This window comes from Pyrus communis, chromosome 15 (assembly GCF_963583255.1).
Source record: "Pyrus communis chromosome 15, drPyrComm1.1, whole genome shotgun sequence".
Lineage (NCBI taxonomy): Eukaryota > Viridiplantae > Streptophyta > Magnoliopsida > Rosales > Rosaceae > Pyrus > Pyrus communis.
This window is the reverse complement of record NC_084817.1, coordinates 23,583,124-23,603,977: the sequence shown is the minus strand read 5'-3', so window position 1 is coordinate 23,603,977 and position 20,854 is coordinate 23,583,124. Positions and strand designations below refer to the sequence as shown.

General features: G+C 39.4%; 4 protein-coding genes across 4 annotated transcripts; 3 read left to right on the top strand and 1 right to left on the bottom strand.

The window, feature by feature from the left end:
* Positions 1 to 5,705: 5,705 nt before the first annotated feature.
* LOC137716724 (uncharacterized) lies at positions 5,706 to 7,682 on the top strand. The gene is made up of 2 exons (XM_068456102.1): positions 5,706 to 6,301; positions 6,464 to 7,682. The coding sequence occupies exons 1-2, from the start codon at positions 6,152 to 6,154 to the stop codon at positions 7,088 to 7,090; spliced, it is 777 nt and encodes a 258-aa protein (XP_068312203.1). The 5' UTR covers positions 5,706 to 6,151; the 3' UTR covers positions 7,091 to 7,682.
* A 150-nt stretch (positions 7,683 to 7,832) lies between these two features.
* Positions 7,833 to 11,872, top strand: LOC137716722 (stromal 70 kDa heat shock-related protein, chloroplastic-like). Its single transcript, XM_068456100.1, has 8 exons — positions 7,833 to 8,474; positions 9,110 to 9,362; positions 9,489 to 9,568; positions 9,712 to 9,854; positions 9,986 to 10,084; positions 10,307 to 10,496; positions 10,654 to 11,052; positions 11,167 to 11,872. The coding sequence occupies exons 1-8, from the start codon at positions 7,962 to 7,964 to the stop codon at positions 11,575 to 11,577; spliced, it is 2,088 nt and encodes a 695-aa protein (XP_068312201.1). The 5' UTR covers positions 7,833 to 7,961; the 3' UTR covers positions 11,578 to 11,872.
* A 154-nt stretch (positions 11,873 to 12,026) lies between these two features.
* LOC137716723 (uncharacterized) lies at positions 12,027 to 13,399 on the bottom strand. Its single transcript, XM_068456101.1, has 2 exons — positions 13,064 to 13,399; positions 12,027 to 12,927 (listed from the first exon to the last, which is right to left on the bottom strand). The coding sequence occupies exons 1-2, from the start codon at positions 13,257 to 13,259 to the stop codon at positions 12,122 to 12,124; spliced, it is 1,002 nt and encodes a 333-aa protein (XP_068312202.1). The 5' UTR covers positions 13,260 to 13,399; the 3' UTR covers positions 12,027 to 12,121.
* An 843-nt stretch (positions 13,400 to 14,242) lies between these two features.
* On the top strand, positions 14,243 to 20,580 carry LOC137718003 (autophagy protein 5-like). Its single transcript, XM_068457528.1, has 8 exons — positions 14,243 to 14,711; positions 14,863 to 14,987; positions 15,348 to 15,414; positions 16,742 to 16,831; positions 17,023 to 17,110; positions 17,613 to 17,753; positions 18,502 to 18,636; positions 19,901 to 20,580. The coding sequence occupies exons 1-8, from the start codon at positions 14,607 to 14,609 to the stop codon at positions 20,236 to 20,238; spliced, it is 1,089 nt and encodes a 362-aa protein (XP_068313629.1). The 5' UTR covers positions 14,243 to 14,606; the 3' UTR covers positions 20,239 to 20,580.
* The last annotated feature ends 274 nt before the right edge of the window (positions 20,581 to 20,854 follow it).

The following is a 20,854-nucleotide window of genomic DNA, read 5'->3' as shown; positions in this document are numbered from 1 at the left end:
CCTAAGTTTCAGAAACGCTCTTCTAATACATTTTTAATGGCTAGCCTATTGTGAGGTTAAGTTTATCTCTTCCCCTTTAGTATAGATAATATCGTTCACTAAAAAAAAAAAAAACTCATAAAACGATTATTCGATCATGCATGAGTTCTGAGCTAATCCAAAAGAGACACTAGCATAAGTAACTCTAATGTCAAACTTCAGAATGTATTGATTAGTCAAATTAATTAAGGTACATGGCCAACCCCTAACCTTAGACTATTCAAACAGAATTGTCTTTGCTTTCATGTAGTCTTTAGTTTTGAGAGTATGAATTTTACACACATAAAGAAAGAATGTTGCATGTGCTCATAAGTAATTGTATTATTTCTTATTGTTAGTGTTATGGTAAAACCTCAATTTTCTTCATGCTATCAGAGTAAGTTGTTTTGCATGTGAAGCCCAATGACTACAGTTGCTCCATGTTACCCGATTTGTATTATCCACCTGTAAGGTTTGAAAATTCATCATACGTGAAAGAGCATGTTGAGAATATGAATTCTACATCAGATAAGGAAGTGACTTTGCATGTGCCTGTTTGATAACTAATTTTAATATTTTGTTTTTAGTTTGATAATTAATCTTAATTAGTCTAAACCAAATTAGACTTGGCTTTCCAACGACAATTTTAATTCATTTTTCTTGGCCTTGGACCGGAGAAAATCGGAAGTCTTGAAGTTGAAAAGTATTTCACAGTTAATTTGGTTACTTCTTATATTACCAATTGATTTATAATAGAATTTCAACTTAGTTTACCAATTGATTTATAATAGAATTTTCTGTCAAAAATTGAAAATTCGTTTGGTAATTAATTTAATTTTCAATTTTGAAAAAACAAATAATAGTAACTATCAAACGAGTTTTTAATTTTTAATTTTATTAAACAAAATGAAAATTGAAAACAAAACGTCTTTATCAAATGTCCCTTTAATGATTAACATTTATTAGTCGAAGCCAAATTGGACTTGGCCTTCCAACAACAATTTTAATTCAATTTTTCTTGGCGACCGTAGAAAATTGCAAGTCTTGAAGTTGAAAAGTATTACCAGTACTAGCTAGTAGCCATCAGGAATGATTTACAGTAAATTTCTGCATGTATAAAATAAAAAGTTCAAAATCCACATGGTTTCACTCTAGCTAGTCCTCTCTTATTTAAGGCTAATACGTTGTATTGATAAGAACACGAAGATACGACACGGCACAACACAACAAAAATATATTCAATTTTTAAACAACAAAAACACGATACGACATGTATACGGTGTTGAAAATATACACAAAAAATTAAATATACCTAAAATATTATAAAATAAACATTCAAATTTATCACGCAAGTACAAATTTATATTATTAGACCCAAACCTTCAGTTATGTACTTATGTTGGCACATCAATAATTTAGTTATTAAATTAAATAAAACCAAACAATGCCAAAGTCATCCAAGAAAACAAAATTGATGTGCTCAATAATTACAAATAGAAACTAAATAATATTAAACCATCACCAAATGGTCTATTAGTTAGGAATTAATTTCATACATTACGTCATGAGTTTGATTTTCGGTGCTCGTAAATTACATGATGGTGGTTAGAGAAAGACTAAAATGTCTCTGTGAGTCTTCCCAACCGTTGAAAAAATAGATTGATGGGGCAAAGAACTAAATAATATTATAGTTTACATGAGGCCACAACCACATATAATATATAGAAAAATTAGGTTCCCATCCATATTTTTCCTCATCTATTGATTAAAACTTTATTCATTTTCAATTTTTGATCAAGGTCCTTAGATTTTAATAAACGTCATTAATTATTTCAATAATAAAATATTTTTAATTTCTAAATATATTCATTTAGTGTTATAAACGTTACACTTGATATATTCATATTTATGGCTAATTTTTTTTATCATATATTTTTATTTTTAGTTTGTACCCATTTTTAATTTGCAACCATTTTTTTAATTTGTACCCATTTTCTTTTTTAATCTGTACCCATATATTAATTCATTTTTGTGCCTCATATTTTTTAAACTTATTTGTATTTGTACCCATATTTTTTTTGTGACATCCCACATCGTCCAGGGGAGTGATCCTTAAATGTATATTCTCATCCCTACCTAGCACAAGGCCTTTTGGGAGCTCATTGGCTTCGGGTTCCATGGGAACTCCGAAGTTAAGCGAGTAGCGCACGAGAGCACTCCCAGGATGGGTGACCCATCGGGAAGTTCTCGTGTGAGTTCCCAGAAACAAAACCGTGAGGGCGTGGTCGGGGCCCAAAGCGGACAATATCGTGCTACGGTGGTGGAGCGGGCCCGGGAAGCGATCCGCCCCGGGCCGGGATGTGACAAATTGGTATCAGAGCCTAACCTTGGCCGCGTGTGTGCCGACGAGGACGTCGGGCCCCTAAGGGGGGTGGATTGTGACATCCCACATCGCCCAGGGGAGTGATCCTTAAATGTATATTCCCATCCCTACCTAGCACGAGGCCTTTTGGAAGCTCACTGGCTTCGGGTTCCATGGGAACTCCAAAGTTAAGCGAGTAGCGCATGAGAGCACTCCCAGGATGGGTGACCCATCGGGAAGTTCTCGTGTGAGTTCCCAGAAACAAAACCGTGAGGGCGTGGTCGGGGCCCAAAGCGGACAATATCGTGCTACGGTGGTGGAGCGGGCCCGGGAAGTGGTCTCGCCCGGGCCGGGATGTGACATTTTTAATTTATTTGTAACTATTTTTAATTTTGCTAAATGTACCCATGCTAATTATATGTATTTATTTTATATTTTAGAATATATCAATAGTTATTTTAAAAAATATGTTAATTATTATGTGGGTACATTATTATTATTATTATTATTTTTTGCTATACTTTTTGTGAAGAACAGTTGTGACAACCCGTCCCGAAAGACAATCTATTTTATCTTTGCTAGCGCGGAATGATGATTTTGCCCTTGAACGTTGTGTGGTGTTGTATAGTTTAATCTTTGGATGTGGACCAAATATGTTAAGTCCTAATGGTTTGGACCCAATTAGAACTTAGATTTTCTTTGTTTTTGGTTGGCTGCAGCCTGGACCACACACTCATACACGCACATCAACCCGTTGACCCTCTTTCTCTCTTTCCTTCTCGAATTTTTCTTCCATTTCCGTACAACTGTACGGACAACTCTCAAACTAACCCTTGCATGCACAGATCGACGTCGATGAGGTTGTTTTTATGTTCCTTGTGAGCCCAGGAGCTCATCCATATAGTTAGTTGGATGTGAAGACTTCATTTACTCGAGAACCAGAAAACCCCGATGAGGTCCACTGTTCATCCATCGTGATCGAAGAGGTTTTGTCGAGTTTGGAAGCGTTAGAGAGCCTTATAACTTCTTCTCGAAGCTTAGGGAAGAATTTTGGAAGGTTTTGGATGTTAGGAAGCTCGGGTTTGATAAGTTGCAGAGGTGGCCGGATTATCATGATTTTTCGGTGAGATCTCGTGAGTTTTAGGACCTAAAAGTGGTAAGGTTTTGTTCCTCACATCCTAAGCTTCATTTTGGTTTAAATTTCGTGAAGTTTGGTTGAAAAATGAAAAAGATATGACGATTAGAAGTTTTTCCAGTTTTCGGCAACTCAGACGGCGGCCAGCAGCGGCTCCGACGAGGATCACTAAAGAATACGAAGAATATTCCGTCAACTTTGACGGAATATACTAACAGCGTCAGGTATATTTAACGGTATATTCCATTTTTGGATATAATGCACGTGATTGCACGTGTGGCCGTGCCTTGGCCGGCACGTGAAGGCCTGTGAATGGTCGGAAATTTTTTCTAAAAATATAGGGATATTCGTGGTGTTGAGTAGACCACGTTGGTATATTCAAACACCTCATTTGAGCAATGTATGAGAAGTTATTAGTTAGTTTCGTTTATGTGCTTTAAATTAACGTTTATATAGTTGTTTCGCATATAGGTGAGACCTATCCTCAGGACGAGCGTAGTCAATTGAGGCTTGGGGGCTACGACCCTTCCACATACCAATGAGTGGGCTTTTGGTTTTCCGTAAATACCTATATATTTGAGATTTTTCCCAGAAAATCGATTTAAATGAAATTATGTTTACAATTGGCATGCATATTGATTTATACGTTGATCATCATTGAATTAATATAGTATGCATAAATGTGATTTAATGCTGTGGACGCTCATGTAAGTACCAGGTGAGTTGTAGATTGTTTACGTAAATTGATGATTATGTGAGATGTGTTGAGAGCTCAAAAATTTGCACCCTGGAGTTAGTGCTTCCGCCCGTGGTTAGGGCACAGTCCTTCACGTGATGTTCACCTCCTGCACCATACGCTCACCTTGGATCCAAGTTAGGTGCACAGTCCTGTTGTATAGACCATTATAGGTGGTTTCGACTCGTAGGTGACCCGCGATTATTCGCACAGTCTTCATGTGATCGTAGCACTTGAGCGTATTTATTTACACCTAGTCTTGTCGTACATACCACTTTAGATGGTTCCGACTTGTGTGCAGGTATATTTGTTGAGATGTGGATTTGAGCTGTACAGGTCATGTTAGGTGACTCCAGCTATATGGATGAGTCTAAATTCAGCCGTACAGGTCATGTTAGGTGACTTCAGCTGACATATCATTTTGCATTGATTTATATCACTTGGCTTACATATTTTTATGCTGAGATATTCGACATGACATATATGTGGATTTTGCTATTTTGAGCATGGTTGTGGTATAGATATGTATTCTATTTTCTGGGAAATTATACAGGTTTTACGACGAGAAGTTACTATCTTTGATAATTGAAATGGTTTTGAAAAACTTTGTTTTTGCCCACTCACACTTTCTGTTTTGTGACCCTCCAGGTTGTAGTTAGGAGTGCTTGTTGGTGGTTTGCGAGGAATCCACAGCAGCTCTGACAGATTATCACCATTGTAGGATTATCTTTGGGTGTTGTATAATTAGTATTCGTTCGGCTGGACTGCACTTAGGCTACTTATGCACTGGTTGTGAATTCACACTTAGTTTCGTTTTGCACTTATTCTTATCTAGTGCTCTAGTTAGTTTGGTTTTTATTTATTCACATTTCTTATATTAATATTGTTTCCGCACTGTGCACTTGACTACGTCACCCTCATGTAACGGCCATCACGCCTTGATTTCGGTCGGGGTGTGTTAACAATATTACTCTAAAATTAATTTTTAACTATTATTATATTTAAAAAAAATTATTTGAATTTGTTTAGATTTCATAATTTGTGGGACGTTAAATGCATAAATGCATGAGTTAAATCTCTTAAATGATGCTAAGGACATTGATCATAATATTTAAACAAACAATATTTCAATCTAACAATTAAATTGATTAAAGACTAGAACCAAAATAATCCTATTATAATTTATATTATACTAACAAATTAAGTGAGAGAAAAGCAAAAACATAGAGAAAAAAGAAAAGGAAAAAAGAATGGCTTACCACAAGATGATGAATTTTAGGTTCATATTTCACACGATTCGTTCTGGGTTTGATCTTGATTCTATGACACGTTGGTGGTTAGAGAATGCTGAAATACTTCTGTAAGTCTTCTCAAATTTTAAAAAGATGGATTGCCATAACTAAACCACTAACTAAGCCACCAACTGGCCTCTTTTTAAAGAAAAAAAGAAAAAAAGAAAAAAGACTGGTTCAGCGTATCCCTTCCAAAAGCAAAAGCTGTACTCCGTTCTTCGCTGAACAGATCCCACCTAAAATACAATTGCTTCTTCTCCTTACCTGTTCCGTTGTTCAAATTGGAACCCAGCACGGGCAGCCGACAGGTCCTGTACCCAAAATACTATTGCTTCTTCTCCTTACCTGTTCTACTGTTCAAATCGTAACCCAGTTACCCCGCACCAGTAGCCAGCACACTTGCAGTTGCAGACAACGCAACCAACACAGTTGCAGCCGACGGTCGACGGTGAAGCTCTCTCCCACCAGATTCTGCTTGTCCTCCGAAAACGTATCCAGACAGTCGGATTCGCATATAGTAAGCGTATCGACGACGTATACTGGTCAACGGATACGTTCACATACGTATCCGGCGCGTATCGGGCCGTAAATTACAGAAGTGAAAAAAAATGGAAGGTATATTCGGCAAGCACGCAGATGTTTACTTGGCAGGAAGGCCAACTTATCCCAAGGAATGGTTTTCCATGCTGGCCGCTCTCACACCAAATCACTCTTTAGCTTGGGATGTCGGCACTGGCAATGGCCAAGCTGCTTTCTCTGTGAGCACTTTCTCTTAATTTTCGAAACTAACATGATGCACTAGTGTACTAGATGACTAGATTTTGACAGTCTCAGTTCAAACACCGATGAATCACATACAACGGTGTACTGTAAAAAATAAGAGTACTAAATTTTTTGGTGTGTAATTTTCCTTTCTGCAGCTTGGAGAGCATTATGAGCAAGTAATAGGGACTGATATGAGTGAGTCCCAACTGAAGCTTGCACTCCAACATCCTCGAGTTCGTTACGTTCACACTCCGATGACCATGTCTGACGACGATTTGGTTGAGTTAATAGGGGGAGAAAACTCAGTTGATTTGGTGACCGCGGCAGAGGCCGTGCATTGGTTCGACCTCCCAAAGTTCTACTCGGTCGTCAAGCGCGTTTTGCGTAAGCCAGGAGGCGTAATTGCAGTTTGGGGCTACAACGATAGCGTAACAGACCCCGAACTTGACGATGTATTGAAGCGTTTTCGCGAAGCATGTAAACCGTTTTGGGACCCGAAGATGGACTACTTGTGGGAAGGGTATAGGACACTTCCATTTCCATTTGAGAGTGTTGGTTTGGGTTCTGAAGGTCAGCCTGCGCCACTGGAAATGCCGAAGGAGACGTCATTTGAAGGGGTGGTGAGGATGTTAAGGTCCTACTCTGGAGTCAATGCAGCTAAAGATCAAGGTGTGGACTTGTTATCACAAGAGGTGATTGAAGAGCTTCAAAGAGTTTGGGGTGGCCCTAACTTGGTCAGAAAAGTTACTACCAAGGCATTTATGCTCGCCGGAAAAGTGTAGGCTGTAGTTTATTTCCGATATATATTATGGAATTTGAACTTTTAGGGACGGAAACCCTAATAAGTTGGACTAATCCACATCTTGTTGTATTGGGAATGAATTACATGCACATGTTTCCTTATGAAGTATATTTTTGTTTAGCTTACCTTGTAAAAAAAAAAACTCTTCTGGCGCCTCGTATTTGCTATACACGAGAGTTCATCTTTTAAATTCATGATAAAAGTCTTACAAACTTCTTTAAAATTCGTATGAAAATTCACTCAAAATCGATGGCTTACATTGATCTCTTCAAATTCTTCAAAATTTATGCTTTGAATCTCTTGCGAGGTTCTCTCTTTCGGTACAACAGATCCTTGGCCGAGAAAGAAAGACACCGGAGTTGAGCGAAAATAGGAGGTGACAGAATCCAACTCTTTTTAAAAAACTTTTGAAGTATTTTTTTTTCAAGAAAGTAAATAAACGAGTCCAAACAAATCTGAGAAGCGCATTGCGCCACACATACCTTGAAGTTGAGCCCACTTTACTCCTCCAAAATTGTAGGTAGTGAAATGGCACCAAAACCACCTCGATTTTTCCACCGGGCAGTCCTGGAGCTAGCAATCCTACGGTCAGGAATCCTGCCCGCCAATCAAAAATCTCACGGGCAATGGATCATTCCAGAACCCATCCACGTGGCATCACCTAACCCTCACTCTCTCTCTCTCTCTCTCTCTCTCCCGCGAAAAGAACCCTTCTTCTACTTCTCTTATCTCCTCACTTCACTTCGCCTGTCTCTCTCTTTGCTCTTCTCCTTCTCCCAATCCGCAGCGGAAGGATTAGGGTTTCTGTACACACAGTAAAAAACCCTAATTTCGCCTGAAAGCTCCCAGAAATGGCTTCCGCGCAAATCAATGTCCTCAGCACAGCGCCCAATTTCACAACCCCGAGGACGGCGTTTTTTGGCCAGGGACTGGGCAGGACGACGCCGTTGAAGGCGTTTGTGAGCCTTAGACCCAACGGCGTCAGAAGGGTCGGACCGCTCCGGATAGTCAATGAGAAAGTAGTGGGAATCGATTTGGGGACGACGAACTCGGCCGTTGGGGCTATGGAGGGCGGAAAGCCCACCATAGTCACCAACGCTGAGGGTCAGAGAACGACGCCATCCGTGGTGGCGTATACGAAGAACGGGGACCGGCTTGTGGGTCAGATTGCCAAACGACAGGCCGTCGTGAATCCGGAGAACACCTTTTTCTCGGTGAAGAGGTTCATTGGAAGGACTATGTCTGAGGTGGATGAGGAGTCGAAGCAGGTGTCGTACAAGGTTGTAAGGGATGCGAATGGGAATGTCAAGATTGACTGCCCTGCTATCGGGAAGCAGTTCGCTGCCGAAGAAATTTCAGCTCAGGTATAACTTTTTGCTGACATTTTGGGTTATTTTTTATTGCTTCTTTGTTTTTGGCAATGGGATGTTGAAAGTTTACAAATTTGAATGAGGGTGAAGTTCGTGGAGTAATTTGTGGTGTTATTATGTTTTAATTTGTTTAAAGGTATGATTTTTGATGTTATTTTGTTGGAAGTCAATGGTGGTCGTACACTTGCACGGTGTTGTTTTGCGGTTTTGGTGATGGGTGTTGCGAAATTTATCTACGGGTTCTGTTCGGGCGATGGGAAAATGAAGGGGAATGAATAAGGTTAATGGTAATTTTGTTTTGGTGGTGGTTTGTGGGGATTGTAGAACTTGCATTGAAGGAAGCTCTTGAGTAGAATTAGACTCAACTGTGCTTCAGTGCTTAGAAAATTGCGGGAATAGATAACCGGATATGAATATCCAATTTCAGTTAAGGAAACGATTTGTTATTGTCTACTAATGCGAATTTGTGAAACATTAAAACATTAAGGTATTTCCTGTTTCCTTTAAAAATCTTTACTTTTCCGAAGTGCACTATTTGTGTGATTCAGCTAACAGAGTTTGGTTAACTTTTAAAACCGATGTAGTGCTTTGATTGTCTTATTCTTTATCTCCTTTTATTGCTGGTGTAGGTGTTGAGGAAGCTTGTGGACGATGCTTCAAAGTTTTTGAATGATAAAGTTACTAAAGCGGTGGTCACTGTGCCTGCTTACTTCAATGATTCTCAAAGAACTGCTACAAAAGATGCTGGCCGCATTGCCGGGTTGGAAGTTCTTAGGATTATAAATGAACCTACTGCTGCTTCTTTAGCATACGGTTTTGACAGGAAGAACAGTGAAACTATCTTGGTATTTGACCTTGGAGGTGGTACTTTTGATGTCTCAGGTACAGTGTTTGTTATTGGGATATGTTCTCTAGCTATTACTTCCACACTCCATACAGATGTTGGTTTGCGTGTTTTGTTTGATCTATTTTATCAACTTTTTCTAACTTGCTCTCCTTCCATTACAGTACTTGAGGTTGGTGATGGTGTGTTTGAAGTGCTATCTACATCAGGAGATACACATTTGGGTGGTGATGATTTCGATAAGGTTAGGATTTTCTATTTCTTTTAATTTTTATTATGCCATGACCATTCACTTGAATCCTTTTATATTAAAAAACTGTGTTTCCTTTGGGCTAAGTTTAGAGGCCTTAATAATGAGACGGTTCTGATAATGTTGTTATTTTGCAGAGGATTGTTGACTGGCTTGCTGCAGACTTCAAAAGTAATGAAGGAATAGACCTGTTGAAGGATAAACAGGCTCTTCAGCGGCTGACGGAGACAGCTGAGAAAGCCAAGATGGAGTTGTCATCTTTGACTCAGGCTAACATTAGGTATGTATGTTGCCAATATCTGAGAACCTTCATTAGTCCGAAGCATTTTTCAGCCATTGACTATTCTCCGTGATCATCTATCTGGGCTGTTTTCTAGCAATGCTCTATTGCTGATGATTGTTTTGTTCCAGTCTGCCTTTCATTACTGCAACTGCTGACGGGCCGAAGCACATTGAGACAACCCTTACAAGGGCAAAGTTTGAGGAGTTGTGCTCAGATCTGCTTGACAGGTGTGGATTTTTGTTTCAACTTGTTATGAGATTGTGGATATATGCATATTTGATTATAGCTCTTTGTCTTACAATCGTCTTGCAAATTTCAAGATATTGTCTTTGATGTCTAGGGTTGTAGAATGTTTTCTTGTTTCTATATTTAGCGGTATAATTTTTGGTTCTATGAAACCAGGGAATATTTGATTCTAAATTAACTTTATCATTTTGTTGATATTTTAGGCTTAGAACACCGGTCGAAAACTCCTTGAGGGATGCAAAGCTTGCCTGGAAAGATATAGATGAGGTGATACTTGTTGGTGGTTCAACACGTATACCGGCTGTACAGGAGCTTGTAAGGAAGGTGACAGGGAAGGAACCAAATGTTACAGTTAATCCTGATGAAGTTGTCGCCCTAGGGGCTGCAGTTCAGGTGGGTCTGTATGATTTCTTTCTAGTGTGCTAAGTCCATTGTTACGACAATTTTTGTGAAGTTACGGGTTTTTTTATTGTTTATTATTTATATGGGACAGTTTCAGTTGTTATTGTCGTATTGACCTGTGATATCTTTTTTTTTTACTTGATCCTAGGCTGGTGTATTAGCTGGAGATGTCAGTGACATTGTGCTTTTGGACGTGACACCACTGTCATTGGGTTTGGAGACCCTTGGTGGTGTCATGACTAAGATCATCCCAAGAAACACAACTCTACCTACCTCCAAGTCGGAGGTGTTTTCAACAGCTGCAGATGGGCAGACAAGTGTCGAGATTAATGTCCTTCAAGGGGAAAGAGAATTTGTTAGAGATAACAAGTCTCTTGGGAGCTTCCGGTTGGATGGTATACCTCCTGCTCCACGAGGGGTTCCTCAAATTGAAGTCAAGTTCGACATTGATGCCAGTGGTATTCTATCTGTCGCTGCTGTGGACAAGGGCACAGGAAAGAAGCAAGACATCACCATTACTGGTGCCAGTACTTTACCTAGTGATGAGGTTAGCTGACTAGTAAATTGTAAATTTGTCAGATTTGTGATATTAGATTTGGAACTACTTGTTTGTATTTTTAAGTCTTGAATTATATTGAGGTAAATGTCTGCAAATGTACAGGTGGAAAGGATGGTTAGTGAAGCCGAGAGGTTTGCACAGGAGGACAAGGAGAAGAGAGACGCCATCGACACAAAGAACCAGGCTGATTCTGTTGTCTACCAGACAGAGAAGCAACTGAAAGAGCTGGGAGACAAGGTTCCAGCTGAAGTTAAAGCAAAGGTCGAGGCAAAACTTGGAGAGCTCAAGGAGACAGTCTCAGGGGGTTCAACTCAAGCCATAAAAGATGCCATCGCTGCCCTTAACCAGGAAGTGATGCAGCTTGGCCAGTCACTTTACAACCAGCCTGGCACTCCTGGCGCTGGTGCAGGGCCAACTCCACCCGGTGCTGAAGCTGGTGGGCCTTCAGAATCATCATCCGGCAAGGGACCTGATGGAGATGTTATTGATGCAGATTTCACTGACAGCAAGTGAGCAGGACTGTTGGACAGAAGTTAAGTGCCATTCTTGCTTATTTTGTTCAGATTGAATGTGTATGTAAGAATGATTTTACTGGGATGGGATCGTGGTGTCGGGGGTTAAGGTGTCATTTTTGTTTTATGGAGAATGAGAAACAGTGTCCTTTAGATGGCAAAGGACTAGTTAGTTGAAATTAATTAGGGGACTTGAGAAGAACGATAACAAAACAACAGGGCGATTAGATCCCTCGCAAATTGTTTAAGCATCGATTGATTTAAATTCAGATGAGCAGCAAACTTGACTGAACCTATATACGTGTCTGTACTTGTTCCAGAATTGATACTTGTTGATAGATAGTTTCTGTTTTATCTTTGCAATATTTCTTTCATTTGCACGAAAAAAGAACAGGCACCGTATATGCATTCAGCAGTAAAAACCAACACCAATAGTAACAAACCAACAGAGACTATCTGGGACTTAGAGGGAGGCTCCCGTCCCTGCTGATGTTCGTGTTACAAGCATTCAGGGCGGACAATTGTCAGTGTCCACATTTGCTGCTTCATCCTCCGCCGCCGCCGCCGCCACTTAGTCTTAGTGATGATCTAGGACTATTGTTTTTGCTACCGGTAGGGTAGTTGTAAGGAATCGAATTTTGGGCATGCCCAGGAGAAACAGTAGGGCCCATCAACGAGCCCCGTGCGCTTCCGGACTCAGACCTGACTGGCGACGACGGAGGTGGTGTCCTAATCCCTAGGTGGTGTGCTCTTGCACCAAGCGAAGACTGGTACGCATGGTGGTGGTGGTTCTGGTGGTAGTTAGGGTGATGGGGACGCCCTTGAGCATGGCCTTGGTATGCACTGCAAATACTCGGCGAGCTGTGCACTTTATGCATTGGAGGCGTAAGCGAGAACCGGTGACCTCCCATGCTTATGTCACCCACAAGCGCGTGGTGTTCTGGGGATGCTGATTTGGGCGATGAACACGCCGACGATAAGCTGAGGCTGCCCATGGGGCTACTTGCGATGATCATCGGGGCAGTCGGAGCATTCTGCTGCTGTTGCTGCAATTGGGGCTGCATTTTCGGTGGTGATCGAATGATTCCATTGATGGCGTCAATGTAACGCTGCTCCAGCATTTGGTGTTCCAACGACGGGGTTGGACCCTCGATCACCACTGGCTTGGACAGGAACAAGAACGTTCGCAGCTTCGGGCTCCCTTCGCTCTCTTGTCGATCATATTCATCGAGCATGTGCTTTAGATCCTCGTCGCTTTTGACGGAGACCAAGGCGTCGAGATCTTCCGTGCCTAGCTGGTATTTCAGCACCATCTCCCCATCAGACAATGTACTCAGCTTTTTCATCAACTCTGTCACGTAGATAATGTAATGTTTTTAAAAAATTCGTAAATTTGTTAAAGCAGAGGAGGTTCCGAATTCCAATCTCATTGACGAAAGTTCGATACACCCTGAAATTCAAAAGGAATAGACTAACAAAATGGGCACCTGCGAACGTTATGCTGCGAGACAATGCGACAACGCGAGTATCCCCTCCGACGTACTTGAGGTGGCCGTCGGCGGGCCTGGGTAGGATTCTGCCACCATGGCTGCACAAGAACTTGACCCTGTTTCTGGGGGAGGACGGCGCGTCACTATCACCACCGCAACTACCGCCACCAGTACCGCCAATTTCACCCGCCATTTTTCATGTCAAATTATGTCATGTACGTATTGTTTTATGAACTGATGATATAAATTAATTATAATGTAAGTAATCCACTCAGCGAGACTGCAACTGCAACCCCCTCCCCTCGACCTTGAATCGCCGTCACGAAAAGCCCCCGGAATCTGCAACGACGGCAATCAATCAAAACAACAAAATCCGATTTCAAAAAAATACAATTATATTTGTTTGTTTGTTTTTTTATTAATTTAGAAATCTATATCATTTTTATTTTAAAAAAGGTTTCCTATATGCTTAATTGGAGCTTACTCTGTACAGACGAGGGGAGGCGCAGTTGAAAGACAAAACAGGGGAAGAACAAGATTGAATTGGGGAGTGATATTTTTTGAACAATGAAAAGAAGAACCCAAAAATAGCGGGAGAGAGAGAGAGATGCTTGTTGTTGGGTTTCTCTTGAATGAGAGTTTCTACGGATTTCCCTAAATCTCTCTTTTGTACGAGAATAAAAATGACTAATATGGAACGGAAGCGTTCATACCTTTATTTTCATACACACATTTGTTTCACCCACCGACCCACAAACATTTTGTATGTGGCCTGTTTTATTAGGGATTGGTTCTTCTCGAAAATTATGACTTTTTGAATGTTGTTATGCTAGGCCATCCATCCGTCTTATTTTCTCACTCATCTGTCTTATTTGTTCATCTATTAGATCTTAATTGCTAGTTACTTTTTGTGTTTTATGGGCTAACAAATGATCGTCTACTTGAAGAAAAAGTTAGTCGGACTCTTATAACGATATGTTTTGATTAAATTAAATACAAAATATATATATATATATATATTAAATGGTTGCGCTAATATAGACTTAAGCTTAATCACGTTGGCTAATATAGATTCGAACATTGCGCTCGTTTCTCTGCATTTAAGTTCGAAACCAACTATACAGATGAAGTTTAGCGTAGAACCAACCAAAAAAAAATTAAAAAAAAAATCACCGAAGGGATGTATGCGTGTCAACTTAAGGGCATAAACCCACGAAACAATACGGCATCGTTCCATTTTTTCATTGGTCAACATACGGCGTCGTTCTGGTATAAAGAAAAGAAATAGTTTCACATCGTCTTCTTCCTCGCGAAGACCTCTGGGCCTCAACCAAGCGCTGCCGCCTTCTGCAATTGCGCACTGCACACGGCGCCAATTGAGGCTATAATCCGACCAAAACTACACCGTTTTGATTATAATTATTTCCTCCTCCTCTTCTTCTTTCATTCTCTCTAGAGCAGAACTCAGTCTCTCAGTTTCCACTGAACCAAAACGACACCGTTAGAGGGAGAGAGAATTTTGCCAAGGAAGAAAAGAAGAATGGATATGGAAGCACAGAGGTTTGTATGGGACGGAGCAATTCCTCTGCAGATTCATCTCCATGAATCCGACGTCGCCACTCTTCCTGCTCCGCCACCTGCCCTGGTACTAAACCTCTATGTACACACACACATGTGTGTGTGTATATATATATATATATATATATAGATCTATATATCTATATATCTTCCAAATTTCCGATTATGCCCCCGATTCCCCTCGTAATTTACTCTGATTGTTGCTCTTTCTGTAACAGATCTTAGCTCCTCGGATTGGGTACCTGCCATTGTTGGCCTCACTTCTAAAACCTTACTTCAGCTCTGCACTTCCTCCTCGCTTAGACACCATTTGGTTCGAGTACAAAGGCTTACCTTTGAAATGGTATGCACCGATTTCCTCTTTTTCTATACTTGAAAATTCGGTTTTGCTACAATGCTTAAATTGCCGGTTTTCGTATAGAAATTAGAAAACGAACTGTTGATAATTGATTGCCATTTGATTTTTGATGTTAGTGACTATCAGTATAATTTGCACTAGATTTTTGGTTTTTCTCTAATTGTTGATGCCCTTTTGGTTCTTTATATGATCTCACATGCCCGTGTAAGGTTCGCGTGCAAGAAGTTTGTGTTTTGAAGTGACTGAGGGAGGAAAGAGTGAATTAATAGCGCTGGATGCTTTCATAGGTTGTTAGATTCGTGTTAGTTTTATTTGTTTTCGTAACGTTGCAAGAGGTTCTTGCAGGTATATACCGACAGGAGTTCTGTTTGATCTTCTATGTGCGGAACCAGAAAGACCTTGGAATCTCACGGTAAATATTTTTTCTTATTGGTTTATCTTTTATCATCGCTATGTTTAAAATTGATGAGCATGTCATTAGTTTCTCGGGAAATTTAGATAGAAACTTAGGAGGCAACTAGTCGCAAAACAAAAATAGAGGGTTATGAACAGAAATCCTACTCATGCTTGGTTCTCATTTATGTAAAAAGGAGATGGCTGGCTATCAGAAATCACATTCGTGCACACGTTTATTTTGGAAATTATTCTTGGTAAATGATTTTGGACATGATGGAGCCATTGGTACCAAAATAGAATATATATTAAGGCTGAACATTTTGGAGTCATTTATGTATTTTTTTTTAACTCAATTAAAAATCGATAGATAAGAATTATCAAATATTGTCTTGTTTTGGTGGCTGTTGGGAAATCTAAAAAATTGGCTAGATGTGTTTTGCGGGACCAGTTTTAAAATTTCATAATGTAGTGGGAATGTGTTTGAATGAATTTGGGACCAAACCAGTTGTATAGCAAACCTAGAAAGTGTTCGTTTCCATCACCTTCTTCTGCCAACATCAACACCATCACTGGTGCTACACTGCTACATGTTGCCACCATTGCGACTGCACTGCTTCAATTTTCCCATTGCCGCCATCTCCATTGCTACACTGTTTCTGCCACTGGTATTTACCATCACCACCACTAAGCACTGGCACTATTACCATCGTGCAACACCTTGTTGTTACTGCAATCAGTAAGACTACGACCATGACACAACAGTTATCCCCCATGTTCTCACAATTAATTAAACTAGACTTGCAAGATGTTATTTATGTGATATGTAATTCTCTGATTTTTTGGCTCAGTATTGTTCTTAGGGTTATAACTTAGTTTAAACAAACTAGTTTAGCAAACAACCTATCAGGTAAAATGATCCGAACGAGATTATAGGATTCACATACTTTCCAACTATTATTTATTTGTCAAGGATAAGTTAGGTTGGACTATGTAAAATGTTTTACTTTTACAACAATATAATGGTGGGTGTCAATGGAACACGAATTTTTAGCGTTCATTTTTTGATGTCTAATTACGCAACAACTTGAATAATGTTAAGAATATTTTTGGACGATCTACCAATAAGGTTTTGGCCGAGTGGTCATGCCTGTGGTTTGCTCCCATGTGGGTACATTGATTTCGCTAGCTATTTGCATCCAAGTCTGTAGAGTGGGTGTGGTGAATTTCTGGGTATCGACGAACAAAATTTTCTGATGATCTTTTTATTAGTGTCTTGCTCCATCTCCTTTTCTTATTATGTTTCACATTTGTAGATTAGAAGTGAATTTTGGATCTTTGTGCAGGTGCATTTTAGAGGATATCCGGGGAACATATTGATTCCTTGTGATGATGAAGATACTGTAAAGTGGAGCTTTATTAATTCTTTGAAAGAGGTCAGGGATTGTTTTGTTAGTTTCATATTGTCTATTTATAAAACTGTTTATTTCCCTGCCATATATTATATTTGACTCAATTTGTTTTTACTGTTTAGTTTGGGATCTAGTGACAAATTTTGATTGGAAAGTCTTGTATGACAATGTAGATGTCCTTAAAACATTTCTAATGGTATTTGTTACATCTGCAGGCTGCATATATAATCAATGGAAACTGTAAGAATGTGATGAACATGTCTCAACCAGATCAGGTGGAGCTCTGGCGTTCAGTCTTAAATGGTATGCCTGCTATAGGATTTAGGAGTTACTTGTGACATTTTTTTGGGTTCCTTCTGTCAAATTTACTCATATTTTAGTTAAGTTGAACAAGTATAGGTGATTACTCAAATTTACATATATTTGCGAAACTATAAGAAAATTTCTATAAAATCTTGTAAAAAATGTTATCTATAATCAAACACTTTATATAGGGATAATCTTTATCACTATCATTTTGTTGAGAATATCCCACATTGTGAAGAAAGTTGAGGTTCCACCATAAAACCAATTGGCAATACGGGAAATAGCCCAATTTACTTATAAGCCCATGCAAGGTCCCTCCTCCCATCAATGTGAGATTCATTCTCAACACTTGGAGATGAAAACCTCTGCATCCATTGGTTTTGGGATCGATGCTTGCATTCAGACTTTCATATATGCATATAGTTCATAAGGTCATATTCTGCTAATATTTATGAATGAGCCTTCTTAGCTTAATAACTTCCTCAAAACATTTTGTTAGGTAATTTGGAATCCTACTTCCGTGTATCTTCCAAACTTAAGCTTGGAACAGTTGGGGAAGAATGGGCAGCAAAGAATTTATGCGCTCCAAAATCCAGACCAAATATGGGTGAAACTGATGTTTCTGGACAAGTGAAGGCAGGTGAGCGAAGATTTAATGTTCTAGCTTGTCTTCATGATTAGCGTGCTCACTTCTTCCAGGGCAATGAGACCCAAGGGAAACTCTACAATCTGGAATTTCTAAACAAACTGCATACAGAGCCTGTCAAGAGAGCATTTGTACTATACTACAACCTAGCATGCTAGCCCTTAATTAATTAAATTACTATTTAATCTTAGCCCTCCAAAATACTAAAAAACTCACATAACTGCCACCTGACTGTTTAAAATGACTAAGAGCATAACTATCATCTACTAAACTGAATAAAATATAAATTTCAAACTAGATAGATAAATACAAGGAAATAACTATGACAAAAAACTAACTAGAACCAAAGCCATGTTGGCTAGCAGGCCCACTTGGTCCTGAAGGCCTCCTAGATGCTCCTGCATCACTGACCAAGTTTAGTAGATTATCTGGGACTGAGAACAGTACTGAAACATTGTTCTGCGTTTTGGAGCAATTCTAGCTCCTAGTTGTTGCCTGGAAGGGGTTGCAAGCTTGCAGTACGTATTAAGAACTGCGAAAAGGGTGTATGTCGTAGTGTTATTCAAGTATAGACTTAAAGTAAATATAGAGGTTGCAACCCTTTACCCTGAATTTGTCTGACAGTCCTAATTAAAATTGAAAGAAAAATCCTTGAAAGAGCTTCCTACATTTGAAATTGAATTGAAATTATATAGGTACACATTTATTGTTGTAATTAATTTTCAAATGATGGAATTCTTAGGTCGAGTTCCAGTTCGCTTATATGTTTGGAGAGTCGGTGAGGATTTTGTTGATTTTGAAGATGCACCTCAGATTGATAGCTGGGACAAAATCTCTTACATTAACCGGCCTGTTGAAATACAAGGAGGAGAAGGAGGTGAGGCGGCTCTTATTTCTCATAAACCTTCCTCAGAAATATGCGCATGTAGTAAATTCAAGTTTCTTTATTTCCCTTTTCATTTTACAGTAAATTTATGGAAAGTATTTTTAGAATCAAGACAAAGTAGACTTGGCTGCCTGTTAATATGGTCAGTGTAGATGGAAAGAACATCTTTCATTTACTTTCTTGTCGAATGCATTAAAATTTGTACTGAAGTTACATGGACCCTAGTTCCTTCCACCGTACACCATGACCGTTTCTGGTTTGGAATTGCTTTCCACATCTTATATTCTTAGTTTTCCTGTCTGAACTTTTGGGTAAGTTGGCAGGGTTTTCCGATGTTTGATTGCTATACCTATCATGATCTGTCATTTAAGCCTTTTACCTCCACCGTTATTAAAACAACAAGGAAGCCTTGCCCCACTAAGTGGGGGGGGGGTGACTGTATGAATCCTAGGACACCATTGCTTTCGGTTTTGCGCCAAGTCTTCCGTTAGCTCCAAGTACTCCATGTCTTTTCTTAAAGTCTCTTTCCAAGTCTTCCTAGGTCTTCCTCTACCAATTCAGCCCTGAGCCTCTGTCTCATAGTTGCATTTAAAAATAATATCGGAACAACTGATAAAGAAAGGATTTCTTGGCGGTTTTGTAATACTGCTTCTTTTTTTTTTTTATTTGAAGGGCTTTATATGTGATACATGGCCATGAATTGCAGGGTCCTCGTGTTTTATGCCTTCTTTTTTTTTTTTTTTTTTGGGTATAAGATTATATTTTCTAGTTAAGAAACTCCAGGGAGGAAATATATATATTTTCTTTTCTGCCACAATCTTCCTGGCTACTGCAGCTACATAGTTCCTATTTTTGGTTGCTTAGTTCTTCAATGGAATTAGTTCTTTATTCGAAAGAGTGAATGTCGGTCATGTGGCTTATTATTTTGGTGAAATTGATGTTGTCTGTTAGATTTAGGAGTATGAGATCTGAGGACAGTGAAATGCATGTGCGCATGTTAAACAGACAGACAAACATCAGATCTCATTTTCTATTTTTGTTTTATGCTTGACCCAAAGCTGGTTCTTGAATCCCAACAACAGGAACCGTTGTCGTGTCTCACATAAGTGAATGCTTTATTATATCAGTTCAAGGTGTAAATGTATTGGCAGCCCCGTCAATTTATCGATTAATTTAGCACTGCTGAGCATGTCGGATAGATCATTTTAGGGTTTATAATCTTTTTAGTTTTGACCGAGTTTATTTTGCACTACAGGTAGATGCTTCACTCTAAACGATGCAGTCAAGAGCCTTTTGCCAGAGTATTTTCCTGACAAATCCTTGATCAATGAAGAATCACCGACAGTAGCTGAAGAGGATGAACAAAAAGTTTCCGCTGAAGATGCAAAGGCCGAAGAGGAAGTAGAAAAGTCAGGTGAACAAACAGAGTCTGGGAACAAATATGATGATGCCGAAATCAAGCTGGTCCGTATCCAAGGTATTGAACCGAAATTGGAGATACCGTTCTCTTGGGTGGCAAACAACTTGCTGAACCCCGAGCACTTTCTTCATATCTGTGTGTATTTGAAAGTACCACAAGTTAGTACCATGTGATAGGCAGGTTGCGTTTGGAATCATAAAACACAAGGGGAAGGGAGGGATCTTCCATTGGTGACTTTGAAAGGCATTTAACTGTCTAGAAGTGTACAGAAGATTAAATGTCAATATATCTTCATCATCCACTTGATTTTTCTACGATTTTATTTTCCACAATAGAAGAACCTAATAAGCTAGGTGTTTTTTATTCGATTGCATGTACCATTGAGTGGTTTGGAAAATTACCGGCTAGATCTTGCATATAAGGATGTAATGAATTTTTACGATGGTTAGATTTTGCATGAAGCTCATGTCACTGAGTGTTGCGTATCTTTAGCTGTACCTGGTTATTTATTTATTCAGATTTTAGCTCGTGTTTTTTCTTTCATATTCTCTTGCTCTGCGATGCCATCATTTAGTTAGCGGGACTAGTGTGGGGTCGGACGTGACCAAAGTATCTGAGAGTCTCATTCTTTGTGAGAATATCGTGGATGACGCAATTCAAGTACCCCACATGGTCCAATACCATCATTACACATTCCTAATATATTTTGACCGAAGTTGTTGATCATTCAATCAATCAATCATCGATTTTTTCTTTCTTGCATTCATTAACCCAACAATTAAACCTTCA